This window comes from Gastrolobium bilobum, unplaced genomic scaffold, assembly GCF_033153095.1.
Source record: "Gastrolobium bilobum isolate Gb01-03AN ecotype WA unplaced genomic scaffold, APGP_CSIRO_Gbil_v1 utg10976, whole genome shotgun sequence".
Lineage (NCBI taxonomy): Eukaryota > Viridiplantae > Streptophyta > Magnoliopsida > Fabales > Fabaceae > Gastrolobium > Gastrolobium bilobum.
Window position 1 is genome coordinate 32110 of NW_026898924.1, and position 20548 is coordinate 52657.

General features: G+C 36.2%; 1 protein-coding gene and 1 non-coding gene across 2 annotated transcripts; one reads left to right on the forward strand and one right to left on the reverse strand.

The window, feature by feature from the left end:
• Positions 1-13083: 13083 nt before the first annotated feature.
• On the reverse strand, positions 13084-15306 carry LOC133285603 (uncharacterized). The gene is made up of 3 exons (XM_061482859.1): positions 14633-15306; positions 13876-14102; positions 13084-13739 (listed from the first exon to the last, which is right to left on the reverse strand). The coding sequence occupies exons 1-3, from the start codon at positions 15304-15306 to the stop codon at positions 13084-13086; spliced, it is 1557 nt and encodes a 518-aa protein (XP_061338843.1).
• A 1575-nt stretch (positions 15307-16881) lies between these two features.
• LOC133285608 (small nucleolar RNA R71) lies at positions 16882-16988 on the forward strand. The gene has a single exon (XR_009748026.1). It is a non-coding gene; the product is annotated as a small nucleolar RNA R71 (small nucleolar RNA).
• Positions 16989-20548: the final 3560 nt, after the last annotated feature.

The window sequence follows — 20548 nt, forward strand, 5'->3', positions numbered from 1 at the left end:
ACTTAGCATACTGCATCAATGTCCCCTCAAAATATCAAAATTTTATATCGTAAGCTTGTTAGTATGTCACATTCAACTTGACCCAATTATATGTCTTAACCTGATCTGGACTTCTGCTAAGGATTGTTCCAATTCCAAAATTGTTATTACTTATTAATGTATAAATTATTTTTCTCCAGTTGTGATCACTTGGCACAACCAATCGTATCAGAACTATTGTCTCATAATCAGTGGTGGAAATTCTATCAAAGACTATTTTTGATTACCAAATTTTGTGCAGTATTATTCACCAGTTGAGGCTACCCACGTGGGTTTTGGTACCGAAGGAAGAAGACAAATAACGCAACACACATAAGACTACTCCATTTTTTCCATTCAAAATTCATAATGTTGTAATCACAAAACAGTAACATGTATTATGTATGGAATTATTGTTTTGTAGAAATAATTTTATTTTATATATATATATATATATGGAATCCATATTTTTTTTTCTTTTTTCTCCTCATATGAAAAAATTCTTTGATATTCCTATAATATCATACATCCTTCTAAAAAAGGTAAGAAGTTGAGATTTAAATAAAAATAAAGATAAAGATATTCGTTTAAATGGAAATAAAAATTTTACTTTTAAAAAATAGGAGTACCAATATGGTATTCCCATAACACCAAAGAAAAATCTGCTCGTATAATTCTATATAAATTTCATATATTTTTATATACATAAAAAATAATTTTATCGCCCACAAACATCAATCACATTGTGTATATTGCTAACCTAACAAGCATGGACATAGATTTTTTTGAAAAATTTGCTTGTCGGATACGTGTCTGACACAGATACGTTCTGACACTCGTCTAATACGCAGTCAACATTTGAGGCATATAGTTAACTCTTTGACACGTTTCGACACGTTTTTTCGACACGCATTCAATTTTTTCCGACACGCGATCAACGCTCCGACACATTTTTTTTATTCTTAATTTTATTTTATTAACTAAATATAACAACATAATTTATAAATTAATTTTTTTCTATTATGAAATTTGACATGAAAAATTAACAAAGTACGAAATTTTTTTTATTTATATTATGAAATTTAAATATTTGATTAGTTATATGACTTATTATGGACTCTTATATGTATTAAATATAAATTATATTTTATATATTAAAAATATTATTTAATATCAAAACATGTCTCACTGTGTCAAAATATAATATTTTTTAAAATTAACATGTCGACATATTGTATCATATCTCATGTCCAGTGTCGATTGCATTATAGTTGCTAGGTGTTAATTGTTATGCACTTATTTAACTATTGCTGAAACCTATATTGGCATTACATAGCAAAGGTTGAGACGTGGATTTACTTTAACACAAAACATGGCTGACATACACATGGTGCACATGCTTGTGGGCCACTGTTGGGTCCAAGGGTCAACTATGCAAATTCTTTTCTCCACTCTATTTTTTTTTTCTTCTCAAAATATGTGCTGATATTCAAAATCAACAACCAACCCATACTGAATATTTGAGTGATGTACGCAAAAAATTGTGGGAAGCGTGGCAACACGTGTTATGATTTGTGAGTTGAATTAGGTCCTCAGATAAGGTCAAAAAAAATAAAAATTAAGGATGATATTAAGAAAAGATTTCTTAATTATATTAATCTTAATATGATAAGAATAGATTAAATATTGGACCTCCCAAAATTACTAGAGATCCAAAATTTCACAGGAAATTTTATAAATAAAAGATAAAACTTATATATGTACACACTCTTCATTCAGTGATGGACCCAGAAAAAAAAATTTATGTCCGCACATTTAGTTGCCCCTGAATATTTTTTTAAAGACAGTTAAGATTAACGTTTTATGTATAAAGTTATGAACTCGCTCATAATCTAGTTGCTTCCATAACAAGTTGCAGTCAATAGTTTGACCAGACATTTTCCCCCTAAATCAATTTGCGTTGCTACGTTGTTTTAATCATCTTTGTACGTTGCTACATTGCTAACTAATATAAGAGTAAATACTTTTTTTGGTTTCTAACAAAAAATTCGGTCCCCACTTTAATCCTTTACAAAAAAAATTAGTGACATGGTCCCTATGAAATTCAAAGTGGACACATTTTAATCCTTTTAAGCGACTAATATGGGTCTTTTTTGAATTTGTGAGAATCACGATTTTAACTAAATTGATCTACTTTGAATTTTTTAGTAACCTCAAGACTAATTTTTCTTTATAAGGGACTAAAGTGGGGGTTGTATTTTTTGTTAAGGAATTAAAAGGATATTTACTCCTAATATAAATATTGAACCAAGATACAAATAAAAACCTATAAAAAAAAAACTAAAATCACCAGTTTTATGTCCTCACTTGCGGACATGTGACCCAACCTGGGTCTGCCAGTGTCTCCATTATATGTCATTATGCCCACACATCACATCTTGGTTACGCTACTATTTTATTGTGCACGTTGATCTGCTTATAGGGGTGTTAACGGGCCGAGCCGAGCCGAGCTTTGGTCTTAAAAGGCTGAGCCTGTGTTTAAATGTGTCAGCCAGACCAAGCCTGTTATTTGTTCTGAATATAATTTCAGCCTGTGGCCTGTCTTATTTATAAAAAACAAAAGTCTGGTTTAGTCTGTTTAAAACAAAATAAGACAACAAAAATTTATCCAAACAAAATATACAGTCAACAACATTAGTAATTTCATAAATATTCATAAATTTAATGTATATCCAAACAGCATAATATAAAGCAAAATCATTCAAAAAGTTTGTTTAATTAATAAAATGGGATGAAATGGATTGAGGAAAGAGAGGGTATCACAAGTAGTATAAAAAATATAAAATAAAAATAAAAATTAATATATTATGTCAGCCTGAGAGGCTCTAAGGCCGAGCTTTTAAATTGGAGCCTGAGACTTTTTTATTAAACGAGCTTTTATACAAGTCTAAGCCTGATTCCAACAATCAATTTTAGACATAAAAACTCAGGCCTTCACGAGCTGAAGCAAAGACCCCTGACTTTTTTAGCACCCCTTACATCAAAAATATTTCATCCATAAGTACACGAGAGAGCTCATAAATCAAAAATATTTAACCCATGTGACACGTGTTTTAACTTGCAAATTTTTTATTCAAAAAAAATTACAAAAATTGAAATATTGATGATTTTTCCGTGTATTTTATTTAGTTTTTTCCTTCTATTTATTTTAAATGAAATCAAATTTTTAATCAACTCGTATGATCCATGATTCGTAACCGATCATGTCCATATTTCAATTTTTGACCCATAAACAAAAATGTATTGTGTTCGAATTGGATAATTTGACCTATAAATATGTCAGACCTCCTTGATCTGACACGAATCTGATCGGCTAATATGTTTTTCCACCCCTAAATTGCAGGAAGATGAAGTTTAAACATAAAGGCTAGGTGAAGATTTACCCCACACAAAAAAAAAAAGAAGAAGAAGCAAACAAACAAACAGTTCTAGTAAAAAAAATAGAAGAATTTTAAAGAACCGGAAGTTAAGTAACCATGAAACGGCTTTGACAATTTTAGTTAATGGGGTAGGTTCAACAATTATTCATTCCATGAACAATTAAATGAGTATGGGTAGCTTGTTGTACAATAAACTAAGGTATTATTTTATTTTATTTTCATTTTCTAGTAAAATAAACTGGGGTACTTTTATTCTATAATTTTTATTCAGGTAAAGTCGGGCAAATGTGTTTGCTTCTATATATCTTGTCTTGTTGACGAGGTATCCACTCTCCTTAGCCCCCATTTCGTGTTCCAAGCAGCTAGCAGGAGGAAGTAGATTTATAACTACAATACCCATATATTATTTCCTAATCCTCATAATTGAATTGTTTTAGTGACTTAATAAATTTTCAATACTCATATTCTTTTTTTCTGAAATTATATTAATAGTTTTATTATAAACTAATTATCTTAAAAAGACTTACATTGTGCTCAAAGAGGCTGTGCGGAATACTGGTGTTTAATCCTACATAAATTTTACTAAAAAAAAAAAACTTCATTTTATTTAAAATGTGAATAACAAGGATTAAATCTGTGATACCTCATAAATCAATTATTTTTAAAAAATAAGTTAAGTTATTGAGTAAAAATACATAAATAATTTTACATTTGATAATTTTTACAATTTTTATATATAAGTGAAAGTGACCATCAACTTACCACCTACCTTATACAAAGCGGAGGATTGCAAGCTCCACTATTTTGTTTTTTTAACAAAAAAGTCCTACTTCCCATCAATCCTTAAATAAATAAATAAAAATAAAAAACTGAAAAATCTAACAAAAAGGCACCTACGTAAGGCCAAGCTAAAATGATTTATGCTTTCACGGCATTTTCTGTTGCTCTCTTGAAGTCAACTATGCGATGTACAAAAACAGTAAGTTCTATATTTCCCTCTTCTGAAATGCATATTTCTAATCAGTAATTAGGGGTTTGAAATATTTCTCAGAAGTTTGGTATTTCATGGTTGCTTTGGCAAGTAGATTAATTTGTTTCTGATTTTCAACAGCTTATGTACAGTTCGTTACATTAGAGTAGTTTTTTTTTTTTTTTAGAGATATTCCAATCAGTTCATTGTTTTGCAACTAATCCGATTCGGGGCGAGTCCAGGATTAAGGCTTTAAATTCCTTCCAAAGGTGGTACCGGAGAGATTCAAATACATGCTCTCACCCCTACCTGTGAGAGTAGTTCTCTTATGTTACATAGAGAAGTCACGTGGGGCCCTGTTGCGTAAAATCGACAAGTGTACCGATCGTACCAAGTGATAAAATGATGAGTATAGTATAGTCTCCACGAGAATTGAGGCACCGAAGTTATTATAACTATTCCTATCTTGTTGGATTAATAAAATTGATTTGAGAATAATTGTGATTGTAAAAGTGAGAACAATTTAAAAACTTGTGAACAATTCAAAGATGTCTTTAAAACAAGTTTTGAGAATAACAGATTAAGATTGAGAAAATAATTAAAAGAATATTGCGGTAAAAGACGCCAACACCTTTACGATCCCCACCTTGCAATATTAATTAATGTTTACATTTAATTTAACCATTGATCAAACAATTCACCATCTGTTAATTAATTAGTTAAGCCCTAATTCCTTAGTGATCTTAACTTTATTAACCCTATTAGAATCCTAATCCCTTAGAAATTCTTTTTTAAGTTAAGCCTGTTAAATCAATGAATCTTTCACGTTTGCAATTCATGTAGCCTATCCCTAGTGCGTACATGAATTGTTATTTTACCCTTTGTCAGGAACTAGAATCTCAATATTCTTACTAAAAACCCTAACCCTCGCAATCTTAATAGAGTGATCGGTTCTAAAAGAATTATAAGATGAAGAACGGGATAAAATAAATGCAATTGAAATAATTTAATATAAAATTTAACCAAACTACAAGGGGTTCACATCAAGGGTTGCGACCCTTACCACAATAATAAAAGACTAACCATACATGTTCATGTCTGACAATTTAATGTAAGAAAAAGAAATCATGAATAAAACAATAACCAGAATATTTGGAGAAGAAGAAAGCTTGAATCTTCAATCCAAAAGCTTGCTTCGATTTCTGCCTCCGTATTCTTCCCGTGCATAAGTTTTTTTCTTAGGGTTTCTGACTCATTTTTATATCCAATGACTCAATCAGGTCAAAATCTTTTTCCATATATGATTTCTGTTTCTGTTTTTATCCAAATCTATAATTCAGAAAACTGACAGTGCGATACCGCACGATTAGCGCCAGATCCACGCTAATCGCGCGGTGAACCAGTGGAGAAGCCTTGTGCTTGGCGCGACTAGCGTGAAGCTCATGCTATTAGCGCGAAGTTGCATTATGTTGGCTCTCTTTCCTTGGTCTGGTGCCGTCCTCTTGTTATCGCGTGAAGCAGTTGTTCTCACATAGCTTATTTCCATGCTTTCCTCCTATAGAAATATAAAACCAGAGTGAAAGTGTGCCTGAAAATAGATTATCAATAATTCACTAAAATCATGCTTTTTATCACTGAATTACTGTCAAATCCTCATCCTTTTAACTCAAAAATACCTATATGCTGAAGGCACATCAAACAATTCCCAGATTTAGATATTGTTGTCCCCAGCAATAAATAAAATCAAACATTAAGCAGCAGTGATATTTCTGTGAGAAGACTTTATGTCCTTGATGACATTTTCTACATGGAGGAGATTAAGAGTTCTAATGTTGTGCATGAGTGAATTCAAGTTGAAAATTTTAAAAATCACTTTTTGCATAGGGAATTAGAATCTAGCTCAATCACTCCTTACCAAGATACTTGTTGCACCTTCCACTCCTGTGTATAGGGTTTAAACTCTCAATCCATCAGTGCAATAAGACTACCATAGGCTTGATCTCATTCTAAAGTTCCTAAAGATGAGGAACATGTAAAACATGCACAATTAGATCCAAAGGTTTTTGTAGGTTGTAACTTGGCTTAAGCTAAGGTAGGAATATTTGGGGAAGTGGCTAATTTTTTTTTTCTGGATATGAGATTGAAACAACTGATTTTCAGTTGTTCACACTCAGACACAATTTCACCTAGTCCTTTCCTTTCTATTCATACTTTTCTTTTTCTTCTTGACCTTTTCATGCTTTGTTGTTGCTCTGCAGCTTTTCATTTTGTTTCTTTTCTATTTGGTCTCAGCTTTTGCTTTCACTATCTCTTTATTTCTGTGAACTTTTTCCTTGAATTTATATAATCAGTGCTTCAATCTCATTCAAGGTGTGTTGGCAAGAAAATAAGCTAAGAGTTTTATGGTTAAATTCAACAAGAAACAACAGGCCAAAGCTCAAAGGGGCTAGCAATGGAAATTTTTCAGGTCAGCTATTTGGCCAATGAGTTAACAAGAAAGAATTGCCCTTATCATTTCAAATCATGCATGTGATATAGAGAAAAAAATCAAGTTCTAGAGTATTATTACAATGAGGTCTCTAAAAAAGATTACTGTATAGGCTCAAACCTCACGGTTGTGCAATCAAACTAGAATCTAAATCCCACTTATCATCACATATCAACTGTAATCCTCAACAAAGAATTCAATCATTAGGGCAATAATAACTCTTAAGACTTCAACACAGAATTCAATCCATTGTAACTTCTCACACAGTATCTTATATGCTCCTTAAGATTTAATCATTTTATTGCACGAGTAGCTAATGCAAATTCAGGTATGTTGCTCAAAAGTCTTCTTCTATCAAACAAAAACAAAAATAACAACAACAATTGAGACAAAAGGGTTCAGATATCTCCCCTGCTGATTCAGAAAAAATATCTGTTAGAGGTCTTTTCATCTAGTTCCTCTGTGCCACATGTGGGGCGCGCCCAATTCCCAGATTTAGAAAATTGTTGTCCCCAGCAATAAAACTAGACTAGTCAAAGAATAAGAATTTCTGCGCAGGTAACACACTCACACGGGTTAAAGCATCAATTCATCATAACTGAGAAGATAACTAAACATCATAACATCTCGATTGTCTTAACACAAAATAGAAATGTAAAAACATCATCAAAATAACAAATAACTAAAGATAAATGGTAAGCAGGGGATCAACCATCCAGCCACGACTCATCCATGTCATCCCCTCCTACAGCCTGTGGTGTATCTGTAGGCCCTGCTGCTGGCTCAGTGGGGACTGTGGTCTCAATGGGCTCCTCAGGTGCTGGTGGTGGTGGAAAATGTGGCTGATACGAAGATGTATCTACCCCAGTAGCTTGGCAGATGTCCTCTAACATGTGTGTCCAATAATCACCCCGTATGGTCAAACGGTCAAGCTGTCCCTGCATGTTCTGAATTTGTCCTTGCATGGTGAGGATAACAGGGGAATCTGCATATAGATGTTGTGGTGCTGCTGGTCTCACTGGTGCTGCAGATGTGGTGCTCTGTACTGCAGCAGAAGGATGGATATGCTCTGGACGTGGCCCATATGGTTCACGGGGCCACATACGCGAACTCCGCGTAGCTAAAGTAGATGCTGGCAGCTCCGCAGCTCTAATCATCTGTCTGTTTCTTGCTTCTACCAGCATTTCTCTGTACATTTCATATGTCAAGGTTGTAGCTACCTTCACATCCATTGGTTCATCTGACGGTATCTGGACTCCGGCTTGGATGCATAAGTGCATATTCAAAGAGGAATGTGCCAAGCGGAAGTCGCCTCTGCCAGCTGTGATGATATGGAGAATCCTGTCAGAAAGTGTATGAGAAATGGCAAGATTCATCTCACTCATTATTACATAAAGTAAGATTGCCCTCTCTACATTTACATCTGTCAGGTTTGTAGAAGGGATAATTGTAGAGTTGTTAAACTGATGCCAGAATGCAGCTTCTCCAGTCAATGCATGCTTTATCATCTTTTCTGGCACTTGCTCTAAACCTGCTTTCGTTATCCAAGATGAATATAGGCCAGTAATCCCCCTTCTCACTCTATCTGCCACCTCAGGCATATCTTCCCTATATAAATTTCGAGTGGTGGTAGGATGAAGTTTATTAAAAATCGTGGTGAACCGGCAAACATCTCCAACATTATAAGAGGTCTTCAGGAAGGCCTCAATATCTGTGGCTGCAAAAGGGACCTCTTTTCCTCTTGCCCAGCTTACTCGGATAGTGTCAATCCTCTCCCTATCCACATTTGCACAGAATTCCTTCAGAATGAAACTGGAGCTAGGTGCTGCAAATGTTGCCAGTGTGTCCCATTTCCTGCTTTTGATTAGAGCCAAAAGGGAACTGGTCTCGGGGAATGTTTCTAAGGAAATCTGCCTCTCAGGTGTCACCTTCTTAGGCAGGAACCATTGCTCATATCGTTGTTGATGCTCTGCAGATACCAATTAGTGTAACACCCTCCCTTGTATGCATCCAAGAGAGTTGTTTGCTAAGCGGATTAGAGTTCTTTAATCATATTTTAGAGATTGAAAATCACTTTTACAATGCCAATTAAAAACTTATACTTGAAATCGGGTTCGTCACAAAAATCAGAGTATACTTTCAAAGTTTCTCAACTACTGAAAATATAACTTTCCTGGCAGACCTTGCTGTCTTTAAAAATTCGTATAAAATTCACTTCAACGATTCAAAAACATATTCTTTGTTCATGCCATTTTGGATGACCGTTGGACCTAGTACTTTTGAGCACAAATTCACGATTTGGGAACTTGGAGGATAGTTCTTGTAATATTATGGGACTGCTTTGGTGGACCATATTGTGTACCAAGCTTCACTTGAAATTGAATCAAATTGTCAGCATGCTTTAGACACCTTATGTGCGCACCTTAGAGAGTAATATGGAAATTTGCAAAATTAAAAATCATGGGTCCATTTTTATGGTGTTAAAACCTTAGGATCCTTTCGCGGTACACGTTGACAGATTAATGGGAATCTTCATCATAGCCGGATGAAGCTCTTGGCCTTTTGCTACCAGATGTAGCAGTACCTTTGGTTCCGGCCTTTGTACCCTTTTTAGTTTGTTTTCCCTGAAAACCAGAAAAGTACCAAGGCATGTATCTTTATAGAGTGTAATAATTGAAATCAATTATATCCATCAATGCATTGTATGTAAGCCTTTTATGAATAATACCTGAGCTTCATCAAATTCAATTCAACAACCATGTCATATGCAATCATTCCATATATGCATTATACACAACCTTATTGTTATTTAATTCAACTCATGGATTTATAAAGACTTGAGTACAACTGACAGCCTATGAGTGAAAACCTTTTCACCTCAGAAATCGCCGACGCGATTCACGCCAAACCCACGCGAATCGCGCGGTGAGACAGTAAGCCCAAACACATATTATCAGAAAATAGGCACTTGCTTATGGAAACCAAACCTCAATCGCCCAAAACACCCAGAATACCTCACACAATGCACATATTATCACATAGAACATTTAACAAACATGTAATATGCATGCAATACGAAATCATCTAAATCAACCAATCACCATTCTTAGCAATATAAAGCACATACGACAAAACCAAAGTGAAGATTATTACCTTGTCACCTGCCATAGAATGAATAGAAGAAAAGAAGGATGAAACCCAAGGGAGAAAAGCCCCAAACGTGTAAGCCCTAAATGTTACTCAACTTGAATGTAGCCCAAAATGATCCCCAAATGTAACCCAAGGGTTGTGGTTCCACCGTGGGTTTTATAGGAGGGTGGTGTGGGTGGTTATGATGAAAGTGGAGAAGTGGGGGAAAAGGAAAGGAAGATTAGGTGATGGAGGTTGAGGGAATATGGTGGTTCGTGGATGTGTCGGGAATAAGAGAGAGAGAGAGAGAGAGAGAGAGAGAGTAGTGGGATGAGAATGAAGGGAGAAGGGAATTAAAAAGGAGTAGTGGGGTTGGGAGGCTGTTAGGGTTTTGTAAATTTTGAAATTCAAAAAAAACCTCCAAAATCGTTGGGGCGGTTAGCGCGGTATTGGTAAACCCTCCAAAGTCGCCAGCGCTATTAGCGCCAAGACCACGCTGATAACGCGGTGAGACAGGAACAGAAGCAAATTCTCACGCGGATAGCGTGATTGTCACGCGGTGAGCGTGGAAAAAACTGTTGGCGCTACTCGTGCCACTACCACGGCTTTAGCGTGGTAAGACAGTGAGTACCACCCTTTTTCACGCATTTAGCGCTGAATCCACGCGGTTGGCGTGAACTGACAGTAAGCTTAAGGGAATGTTGATTCACCTGGCACGATTAGCGCCATTATCACGCGATTAGTGTAACACCCCGTATATATCCGGTTTGTTATCATATCATCGTATTAAGCCACGCTTAATTTAAAAATACGAAATATCTTTTTCTGTTCAATTATGACGTCATTATCATTAGCCAAGTTGAATTACTTAATTCATTTCATAAAAACATCGCTTGTATGTAAATTGTAAAAGACAGCTAACTGAAATACCTCATAACATAAATGTGAGTATCTAAGTCACGGATTTACAACACGTAGTCCGGACAATATCCTGATACATCAATAATTACAACTGGAAGCAACTAAACATAAAGTCCCACTAAATAAGGCAACAAGCCCCACAGCAGTCTCAACAATAATATCAATATAAGGCCAGAAAACATAAACAACATCCAATATCCAGTCATGTCAGCATACAACATATATAATCAGCTAAGCTCCGGCCTCCTGCCGCCAGAGGTCTCAACCCCCGCATTACCTGAACCTGAAATATGTGCCCCAAACGTGGAGTGAGATCTCTAAAAAGAAATCTCAGTAAGACAAGGGGTCCTCGAGGATCTTCCACCCCAAGCTCACTTACACGAACAATATAAGTTCAAAAGCATTTAACAGTATAAGTTCCAAAACTTTGCAGTGCAACAGATATTCATGCCATAAAGATGATGCCTCCAAATCTTGAAAGCAAACACAATAACAGCCAACTCCAACAAGTCACGTAGGAATGCAAGGTGCCTAGGGTTTTGGGCCAAGTTATGTACTTATAGAGGTTTAAGTCATTAAACACACAGTATTAGCATTAATTTCTATGCTTAGCATTTTAATCCCAAACTTAGGATTCTGAACCCACTCATTTTTCTAAGATTTATCATATTTTTATTTTATTTTTTGCAGCACATTTTCGGTATGCGCTTTTCCATAGCCAGTATCAGTTCTGGCACTAGTTCTCATTATTTTGACTTGAAACTTGTTTGACAATTCCTATATATTATTCTAGTGACATATATTTATAATTTTCTGGGATACGTCATCGGTACGCAATCATACCGAGTAGCAGAACCGGTATCTGCACTTTTCGTTAGAAAAGTGACTTTCAGCATTATTACTCACTTACTATAATTATTTAAGCCTCATAATAATTATTAGGGTCAATTATGGAATTATTTCCTAATTTCACATAATTAATTAATTAACTTCCTTAATTAACGGTGCAGATTCTTACAATTAGCGTGAGTTCACAATTCCCTTTTTAAATGGATTTGCTCCCAAGATGCATGTGACATCAACTTAGTGCTATGAGTAAGGACTTTTAACTATACCTCTTTACCATTTATCTCATGACTCTAAAAATAAAATAAATGACTCGAAACTCTTGGGTTGCCTCCCAAGAAGCGTTTGTTTAACGTCTCGAGCCTGACGAGAATAATTTACGCCTCAGGTGAAGCCAAAGGGACAGAAACTGTGTCCCTACTTACTTGTTCTCCATGATATAATTTCAATCTACACCCATTGACCTTAAAAGGTCTTTCAGCATTTAGAGGTGAGATTTCAACAGTACCATATGGAAATACTTTCTTAACAACAAAAGGACCAAACCAACGAGACTTAAGCTTACCTGGAAACAACCTCAGTTGAGAGTTGTATAGTAATACCTATTGTCCTGGCTCAAAATCTTTTGGTTGAATCTTTTTGTCATGCCACTTCTTTGTCTTTTCTTTGTAAATCCTGGCATTCTCATAAGCTACTAACCTGAACTCATCTAACTTGTTTAATTGCAACAATCTCTTATCATGAGCTTTTGATGGTTCAAAATTTAAAAATTTAATAGCCCACAAAGCTCTATGTTCTAGTTCTACAGGAAGGTGACAAGACTTACCATACACCAGTTGGAATGGTGGCATACCTATTGGTGTTTTGAAAGCAGTCCTGTATGCCCAGTGTGCATCATCTAGTTTCTTAGCCCAATCCTTCCTTGAATTGCCCACTGTCTTCTCCAGAATCCTCTTCAGCTCTCTATTTGAGATTTCGACTTGTCCGCTAGTCTGAGGATGGTATGGGACAGCCGTCACCTTGTGAGTGACGCCATACTTAGTAAGCAAGCTTTCAAACTGCTTGCTGCAGAAATGAGTGCCACCGTCACTGATGATTGCACGAGGAACGCCGAAGCGGGTGAAAATGTTCTTTCGCAAGAAAGGAACTACCACCTTTGCATCATTAGTAGGTAAAGCAACCGTTTCTACCCACTTGGACACGTAATCCACAGCAACCAGGATGTATTGGTTAGAATATGACTTAGGTAATGGTCTCATAAAGTCAATCCCCTAAACATCAAACAATTCCACCTCTAGTATGCAGTTGAGAGGCATCTCATCTTTGCGGGTTATGTTTCCCGTCCTCTGGCACTTATCACATCTCTCTACAAACTCTCGTGCATCCTTGAAAATTGTAGGCCAGTAATACCCACTTTGCAACACCTTCTGTGCAGTCCTGTTGCCTCCAAAATGTCCTCCATAATCAGATGCATGGCAATGCCACAAAATATCTGGCATTTCGAATTCAGCTACACACCTGCGAATAACACCACCAGCACCTTGAAAACAAAGAAAAGGATTATCCCAGTGGTACCTCCTTGTATCATGAAGGAATTTCTTTTTCTGCTGCCAAGTGAGATTATCAGGCATCGACCCAACAGCTTTGTAGTTTGCAAAGTTTGCAAACCATGGATGCATAATTACTGCCATCACTTGCTTATCAGGAAAAGACTCATTGACCTCAATTTCAGGTCCTTCTTGTAAGTTCTTATCTTGAATCCTAGACAAGTGATCAGCAACTTTATTCTCCACTCCAGCTTTGTCTTTGATTTCCAAGTCAAACTCTTGAAACAAGAGCATCCAACGCAGCAAACGTTGCTTTGCATCCTGCTTGGTCATCAAATACTTAAGAGCAACATGGTCAGTAAATACAATAACTTTAGAACCTATCAAATAAGATCTAAATTTATCTAATGCATAAACAACTGCTAGCATCTCTTTTTTCAGTAGTGGCATAATTGGCTTGTGCCTTATTAAAGACCTTGCTAGCATAGTAAATGACATGTAACAACTTGTTCTTACGCTGACCAAGTACTACACCCATAGTGTATCCGCTCGCATCACACATGAGTTCGAACGGAAGACTCCAGTCTGGCGCTGTCATCACAGTCGCCGTGGTAAGCTTTTCCTTTAACACATTGAATGCATTGAGGCAGGCTTCATCAAAAAGGAAGTCTTGTTCTTTCATCAACAGTTGGCTAAGAGGCTTTGCAACTTCAAAAAATCCACGATGAATCTCCGATAAAAACCTGCATGGCCTAAGAAACTTCGCACACCATTAACATTAACGGGAGGGGGAAGTTTTTCAATTAACATCAACTTAACTTTATCAACTTCAATGCCTTTTTCAGAGATTTTGTGGCCTAACACTATACCATCTTGTACCATGAAGTGGCACTTTTCCCAATTTAATACCAGATTAGTTGCCTGACATCTTTTCAAAACTTTAGCTAAATTAACTAAGCATGAATCAAAACAGGAACCAAATACAGAAAAATCATCCATAAACACCTCTAAACATTTTTCTACCATATCAGAGAAGATAGAGAGCCTACACCATTGAAATGTCGCAGGCGCATTGCAGAGGCCGAATGGCATCCTTCTGTAAGCAAAAACTCCGAATGGGCATGTAAAAGATGTTTTCTCCTAATCCTCTGGTGCTACTGGAATTTGGTTGTAGCCGGAATAACCATCCAAGAAGCAATAAAAAGCATAAATAAAGGGAAGAGGAAAATGATCCTTTCTTGTGACATCATTTAGTCTCCTGTAGTCCACTCACATCCTCCAGCACGTAATAGTTCTGGTGGGAATCAACTCATTTTGATCATTTTTCACAACAGTTACTCCTCCTTTCTTTGGAACTGTCTGTACTGGACTCACCCATGCAGTGTCAGAAATTGGGTAAATCATTTCAGCATCCATGAGCTTCATCACTTCCTTGCGGACTACTTCCTTCATTGTGGGGTTTAGTCTCCTCTGAGGCTGTCTCACTGGTTTGACATTGTCTTCCATGAGGATCTTGTGAGTACAGAAAGAAGGGTTTATGCCCTTCAAATCAGAAATAGACCACTCGGTAGCTGTCTTATTCTGCTTGAGTACTTCCAACAAATTTTTCTCTTCATCATAAGACAATTCCTTATTGATGATAACAGGATATTGTTCTTCATCTCCTAAGAAGGCGTATTTCAGAGTTTCAAGTAACTCTTTTAATTCTACTTTTGGTGCCAATGTAACTGAGTTATCTTCTTTCTTTTCTAGCACCTCAAAGACAACATCTCGCTCTTCTTGTGGAGTAACTTCATCTAGAGCCTCCAACTCATCTCCAAGCTCTTGATCATCAATCTTCTCTTCTTTGACTACTTCGTCAAACACATCAAGTCTGAAGCAGTCACTCTGGTCAGATGAGTTTTTCATAGCATCAAACACATTGATAGTGATTGTCTCATCATTCATCCGTAGCTCGAGCTTTCCTTGTTCTACATCAATCATATCTCGAGTTGTGGCCAAGAACGGCCTTCCCAGTAAAAGGTATTTCACTCTCTTCCTCCATATCCAACATAATGAAATCGGCAGGGAAGATAAACTTGTCAACCTTGACAAGGACATCTTCTATGACTCCATTAGCTCTCCTTAACGAACGGTCAGCCAGTTGTAAAGAGACCATGGTTGGCTTCAACTCAGAATTTCCCAATGATTTGCATATTGACAATGGCATCATATTGATGCTTGCCCCAAGATCACAAAGTGCCCGGCCAACATTGGTGTTGCCTATCGCAATTGGGATGTTGAAACTCCCAGGATCTCGAAGCTTTGGTGGGAACTTCTTCTATATAATGGCACTGCACTCTTTAGTAAGTGCTACTATCTCACAATCCTGCAAATTATGCTTTCTAGACAATAAATCTTTCATGAACTTAGCATAGTTAGGCATATTAGCTAAAGTTTCAGCAAAAGGAATATTAATATGCAACTTTTTAAACATATCTAAAAGCCTGGCATACTGTTGTTTCTGTGCCTGCTGCTTGAGCTTCATAGGATAAGGAGGTTTCTCAAACCGAGAAAAATCCATCGGTTTCTTTGGAGCTTCAACATATTTCTCCTTTGCCTCTTCTTTTTCTTGCCTTGCAGGTTCTCCTTTCTCACTTGCATGTGTTTCCACCTCTTTTTCACGCTCTGGCTCAATTAATGGTTCATTGACTTTCTTTTGTTGAACCACTTTTGGCTTGTCTTGAGGAGTAATCACAATCTCATTCCTAGTTACAATGGATTTGCAGTCTTCCTTAGGATTCACAATAGTATCTCTAGGGAACTTCCCTTGAGCTCTTTCAGCTAACTGCCTAGACAACTGGCCTATCTGACTCTCCAAGTTCCAGATGGAAGCATCTTGTTCTTGTGGTAGGCTCTTGTCTCATTTATAAAGGCATCAGTGGTTTGCATATGATCATTTGTGGTCTTGGAAAGCTGCGACATTACTTTCTCCAATTCTGATGGCTCTTTATGTGGAAGAGAAGGAGGTTACAGGTAATTGTTGGATTTATAATCCAAGCCTCCCCCTTGATTTCACCTATGAAAGTTGCTCCCTTGGGCGCCATTCTGATTCCTCTGGAAACTTTGGGTATTCTGTGGTGGCCTTAGATCATACCAAACTCCATTTACCTGGAACGGTTCAGCTCCATTGAGTGTCGGGCACTCATTAGTATCATACATCTCTTTGCAGTACTCACAATTAAATACATTAACTTTAGCTGTTGAGATCTGCATTTTATCTAGCTTGGCATTCATACTGGCTAGCTGTTGAGAGATCACCTTTTGCTTAGCCAGTGATGCATCATTGTTCCCCAATTGTAAGATTCCTTTCTTGGGCTGAACAGGTTGGGCTATCATAGATGCATTTCATTCCTTGCCATACAATCAATCAGCTCTAAGGTTTGAGCTGTTGTCTTCTTTCCTATAGTTCCACCATTGATAATCATTCTGGAGTTTGGTGTCACCCCATTATAGAAGACTCTAACCTTCTTGGTATCTGGCAAGTCATATTGTGGGCACTTTCTGATCAACTCCTGGAATCGGGTCCAGGCTGCACATAAGGTCTCTCCTGGTTGTTGAGTAAAATTGGTGATTTCGTTCACCAACTTATTGTACTTTTCCATGGAAAAGTGCTCAGCAAAGAATTTGGCTGCTAACTCGTCCCATGTGCGGATACTGTTAGGAGCCTGTCGATCTAACCATTTGAGAGCTCCCCCGATCAAAGAAAACGGAAATAATCGGAGTCTGATCGCATCATTTGTCACTCCGTTGTGCTTAGCTATATCACAGATTCTTAAAAATCTGCCTATGAAGTCGTGAGGATCTTCATAGTCTTCCCCACCAAACTGAGTTTTCTCCACCAATGTGATTAGTGATGGTTGGATGTCATAGTTATTGGCATTAATCGGTGGCTTGACAATGCTAGAGTTTGGCCTTGTGAATTGTGAGGCCAAAACTGATTCCATCAACTCATCCGCCGGTGGATCTTGAGCTTCCATCTCTGTTTCTACTTCAAATTGTCGAGTCAAAATTTCTGCTTGCCTCCTTTGCCTGGTAAGTTGTCTTAATCTTTTTGCAGTCCTTTCTATCTACAGATCGTAGATCAAAGTTTCAGGATCAACTGTACCACGCATAAACTAAAACAAACAGATTAGTAACACAAAATCCAATCAAGAAATCAAAAGTTATAAATAAACTTGGCGTAGTCAATCCCCGGCAACGGCGCCAAAAACTTGTTGCGTAAAATCGGCAAGTGTACTGATCGTTCCAAGTAATAAAATGATGAGTAGAGTATCGTCTCCACGAGGATTGAGGCACCAAAGTTATTATAACTATTCCTATCTTGTTGGATTAATAAAATTGATTTGAGAATAATTGTGATTATAAAAGTGAGAACAATTTAAAAACTTGTGAACAATTCAAAGATGTCTTTAAAACAAGTTTTGAGAATAACAGATTAAGGTTGAGAAAATAATTAAAAGAATATTGTGGTAAAAGACGCCAACACCTTTATGATCCCCACCTTGCAATATTAATTAATGTTTACATTTAATTTAACCATTGATCAAACAATTCACCATATGTTAATTAATTAGTTAAGCCCTAATTCCTTAGTGATCTTAACTTTATTAACCCTATTAGAATCCTAATCCCTTAGAAATTCCTTTTTAAGTTAAGCCTTTTAAATCAGTGAATCTTTCAGGTTTGCAATTCATGTAGCCTATCCCTAGTGCGTACATGAATTGTTATTTTACCCTTTGTTTGGAACTAGAATCTCAATATTCCTACTGAAAACCCTAACCCTCGCAATCTTAATAGAGTGATCGGTTCTAAACGAATTATAAGATGAAGAACGGGATAAAATAAATGCAATCGAAATAATTAAATATAAAATTTAACCAAACTACAAGGTGTTCACATCAAGGGTTGTGACCCTTACCACAATAATAAAAGACTAGCCAGACATGTTCATGTCTGACAATTTAATGTAAGAAAAAGAAATCATGAATAAAACAATAACCAGAATATTTGGAGAAGAAGAAAGCTTGAATCTTCAATTCAAAAGCTTGCTTCGATTTCTACCTCTGTATTCTTCCCGTGCAAAGTTTTTTTCTTAGGGTTTCTGACTCCTTTTTATATCCAATGACTCAATCAGGTCAAAATCTTTTTTCAGATATGATTTCTGTTTCTGTTTTTATCCAAATCTATAATTCAGAAAACTGACAGCGCGATGCCGCGCGATTAGCGCCAGATCCACGCTAATCGCGCGGTGAACCAGTGGAGAAGCCTTGTGCTTGGCGCGACTAGCGTGAAGCTCATGCTATTAGCGCGAAGTTGCATTGTGTTGGCTCTCTTTCCTTGGTCTGGTGCCATCCTCTTGTTATCGCGTGAAGTAGTTGTTCTCACATAGCTTATTTCCATGCTTTCCTCGTATAGAAATATAAAACCAGAGTGAAAGAGTGCCTGAAAGTAGATTATCAATAATTCACTAAAATCATGCTTTTTATCACTGAATTACTGTCAAATCCTCGTCCTTTTAACTCTAAAATACCTATATGTTGAAGGCACATCAGGCCCATTATTAAAGGATAAAAAAAATAAAAATGAGTGGATTTTGAAATGAGATAACATGAGATAATTACCTCATGTAAAATAAGAGTAATATTTTCCTATTATAAAATCGTTCGTGTACCAAAACATGGTTTGTCTTTTACAGAGTTGGTTCATTATATATTAAAGTTTATCAATAAATGGTCTAGAGTTTGATCCATAGTATAACAATTTTCACCACGGCACAAAAATTCATATTCGAATTAATTTGTTTTTAAATTCGTATAGTGTTTGTATTTACAAAAATTAACTCGAAAAAATTATTACTTGTCAACCTACAAATGCAAAATTAACTTACATTAATCGTATTCTAAGTTATTTGTATCGTGTTGTATGAATACGACATTTTGTAAATGTAGCATTCAATATATAAGTTATTCATTTCTAGCTTGTTATATTGTATCAAGCTGCATAATAAATGATACACTTTGAGATTAGTGGATTATTATAGTGTGTTTTGTCTTGTTAACCCACAAAATAAATGGATCATATTCATGTTGAAGGCTTTGACTCATTTTTTAAATTTGTGTTATGTCATTTCAAAATTGCCTCCTTTACTTGTTGCCTCATTCGCCTAATTAAAAAAAATTACATACAAGGTAAGCAAAAATTAAAAAAGGTTTTTGTGGCATGCGAAGAGGTATAATAAAAATTTTCATATGCCTTTACTCATGGCTTAATCTTTTGAGAGAATTGATTGTGCAATATGGTTTCAGAGAATACAGATAAATGGTCTAAAGTTCGATCAATTTTGCCCATTTTCTTTTAATAAAAAGTTAAATGTCAACATAAAGTAAACCAAAAAAAGGCTTGTGCATTATCTACACTTTAAAATAAAAGTTTCTTCATAAGGAGGCATGTTAAGAAATATATGTACCTTCACCTAACGACTTAAGTTTTTGAGAAAATTCGTTAAAAAAATTATTCTACATTTGATTTGAGTTGCAAGACAAATACAATAATATAATAAGAAACGAGCAATAAGATAATTTTTTGGGTTGTGAAATATTTTATGATAGAATAATGTAAAATTTATTGTAATACTTTTGCCCATTACTTATCTAATATTTTCAACTAGGGCTAGCCTGGGCTGGGCTTGGAAGGTAGGACTTTTACAACCCATTCCCAAAAGCGGGCGGGGTGAGCTGACTCATTTTTTGACGGGTAGATGGCGGGAAGGGGCGGGGTAGGTCAGTGTAAAACACATATTGGGGCTAGCGGACCAACCTGCCCCCTGCCAAACATAGTTTTTTAGCCCACTTTCAAATTTAGAGCGGGGTGAGCTCACTCATTTTTTGGTGGATTGATGATGGGGCAGGGCGTTTCGCCCACTTTGCCACCTCTACTTTCAACGATCAAACAAAGTAGTTTCCAAAAAAAAAGGTCAAAGTATAATTTATTTTTTTTGTGAAAAGTGTTTGTCATTTTAAATGACACAATTTTGTGTCATTTTTTATGAATCTACGTCGTTTTGGTGTGTATTTTTTGTATGTTTTACATTTTCTCTTTTTTATAAAATTAAGAGAGAGAAAAAGAAAGTGGAGGAGAGAATGTAAAA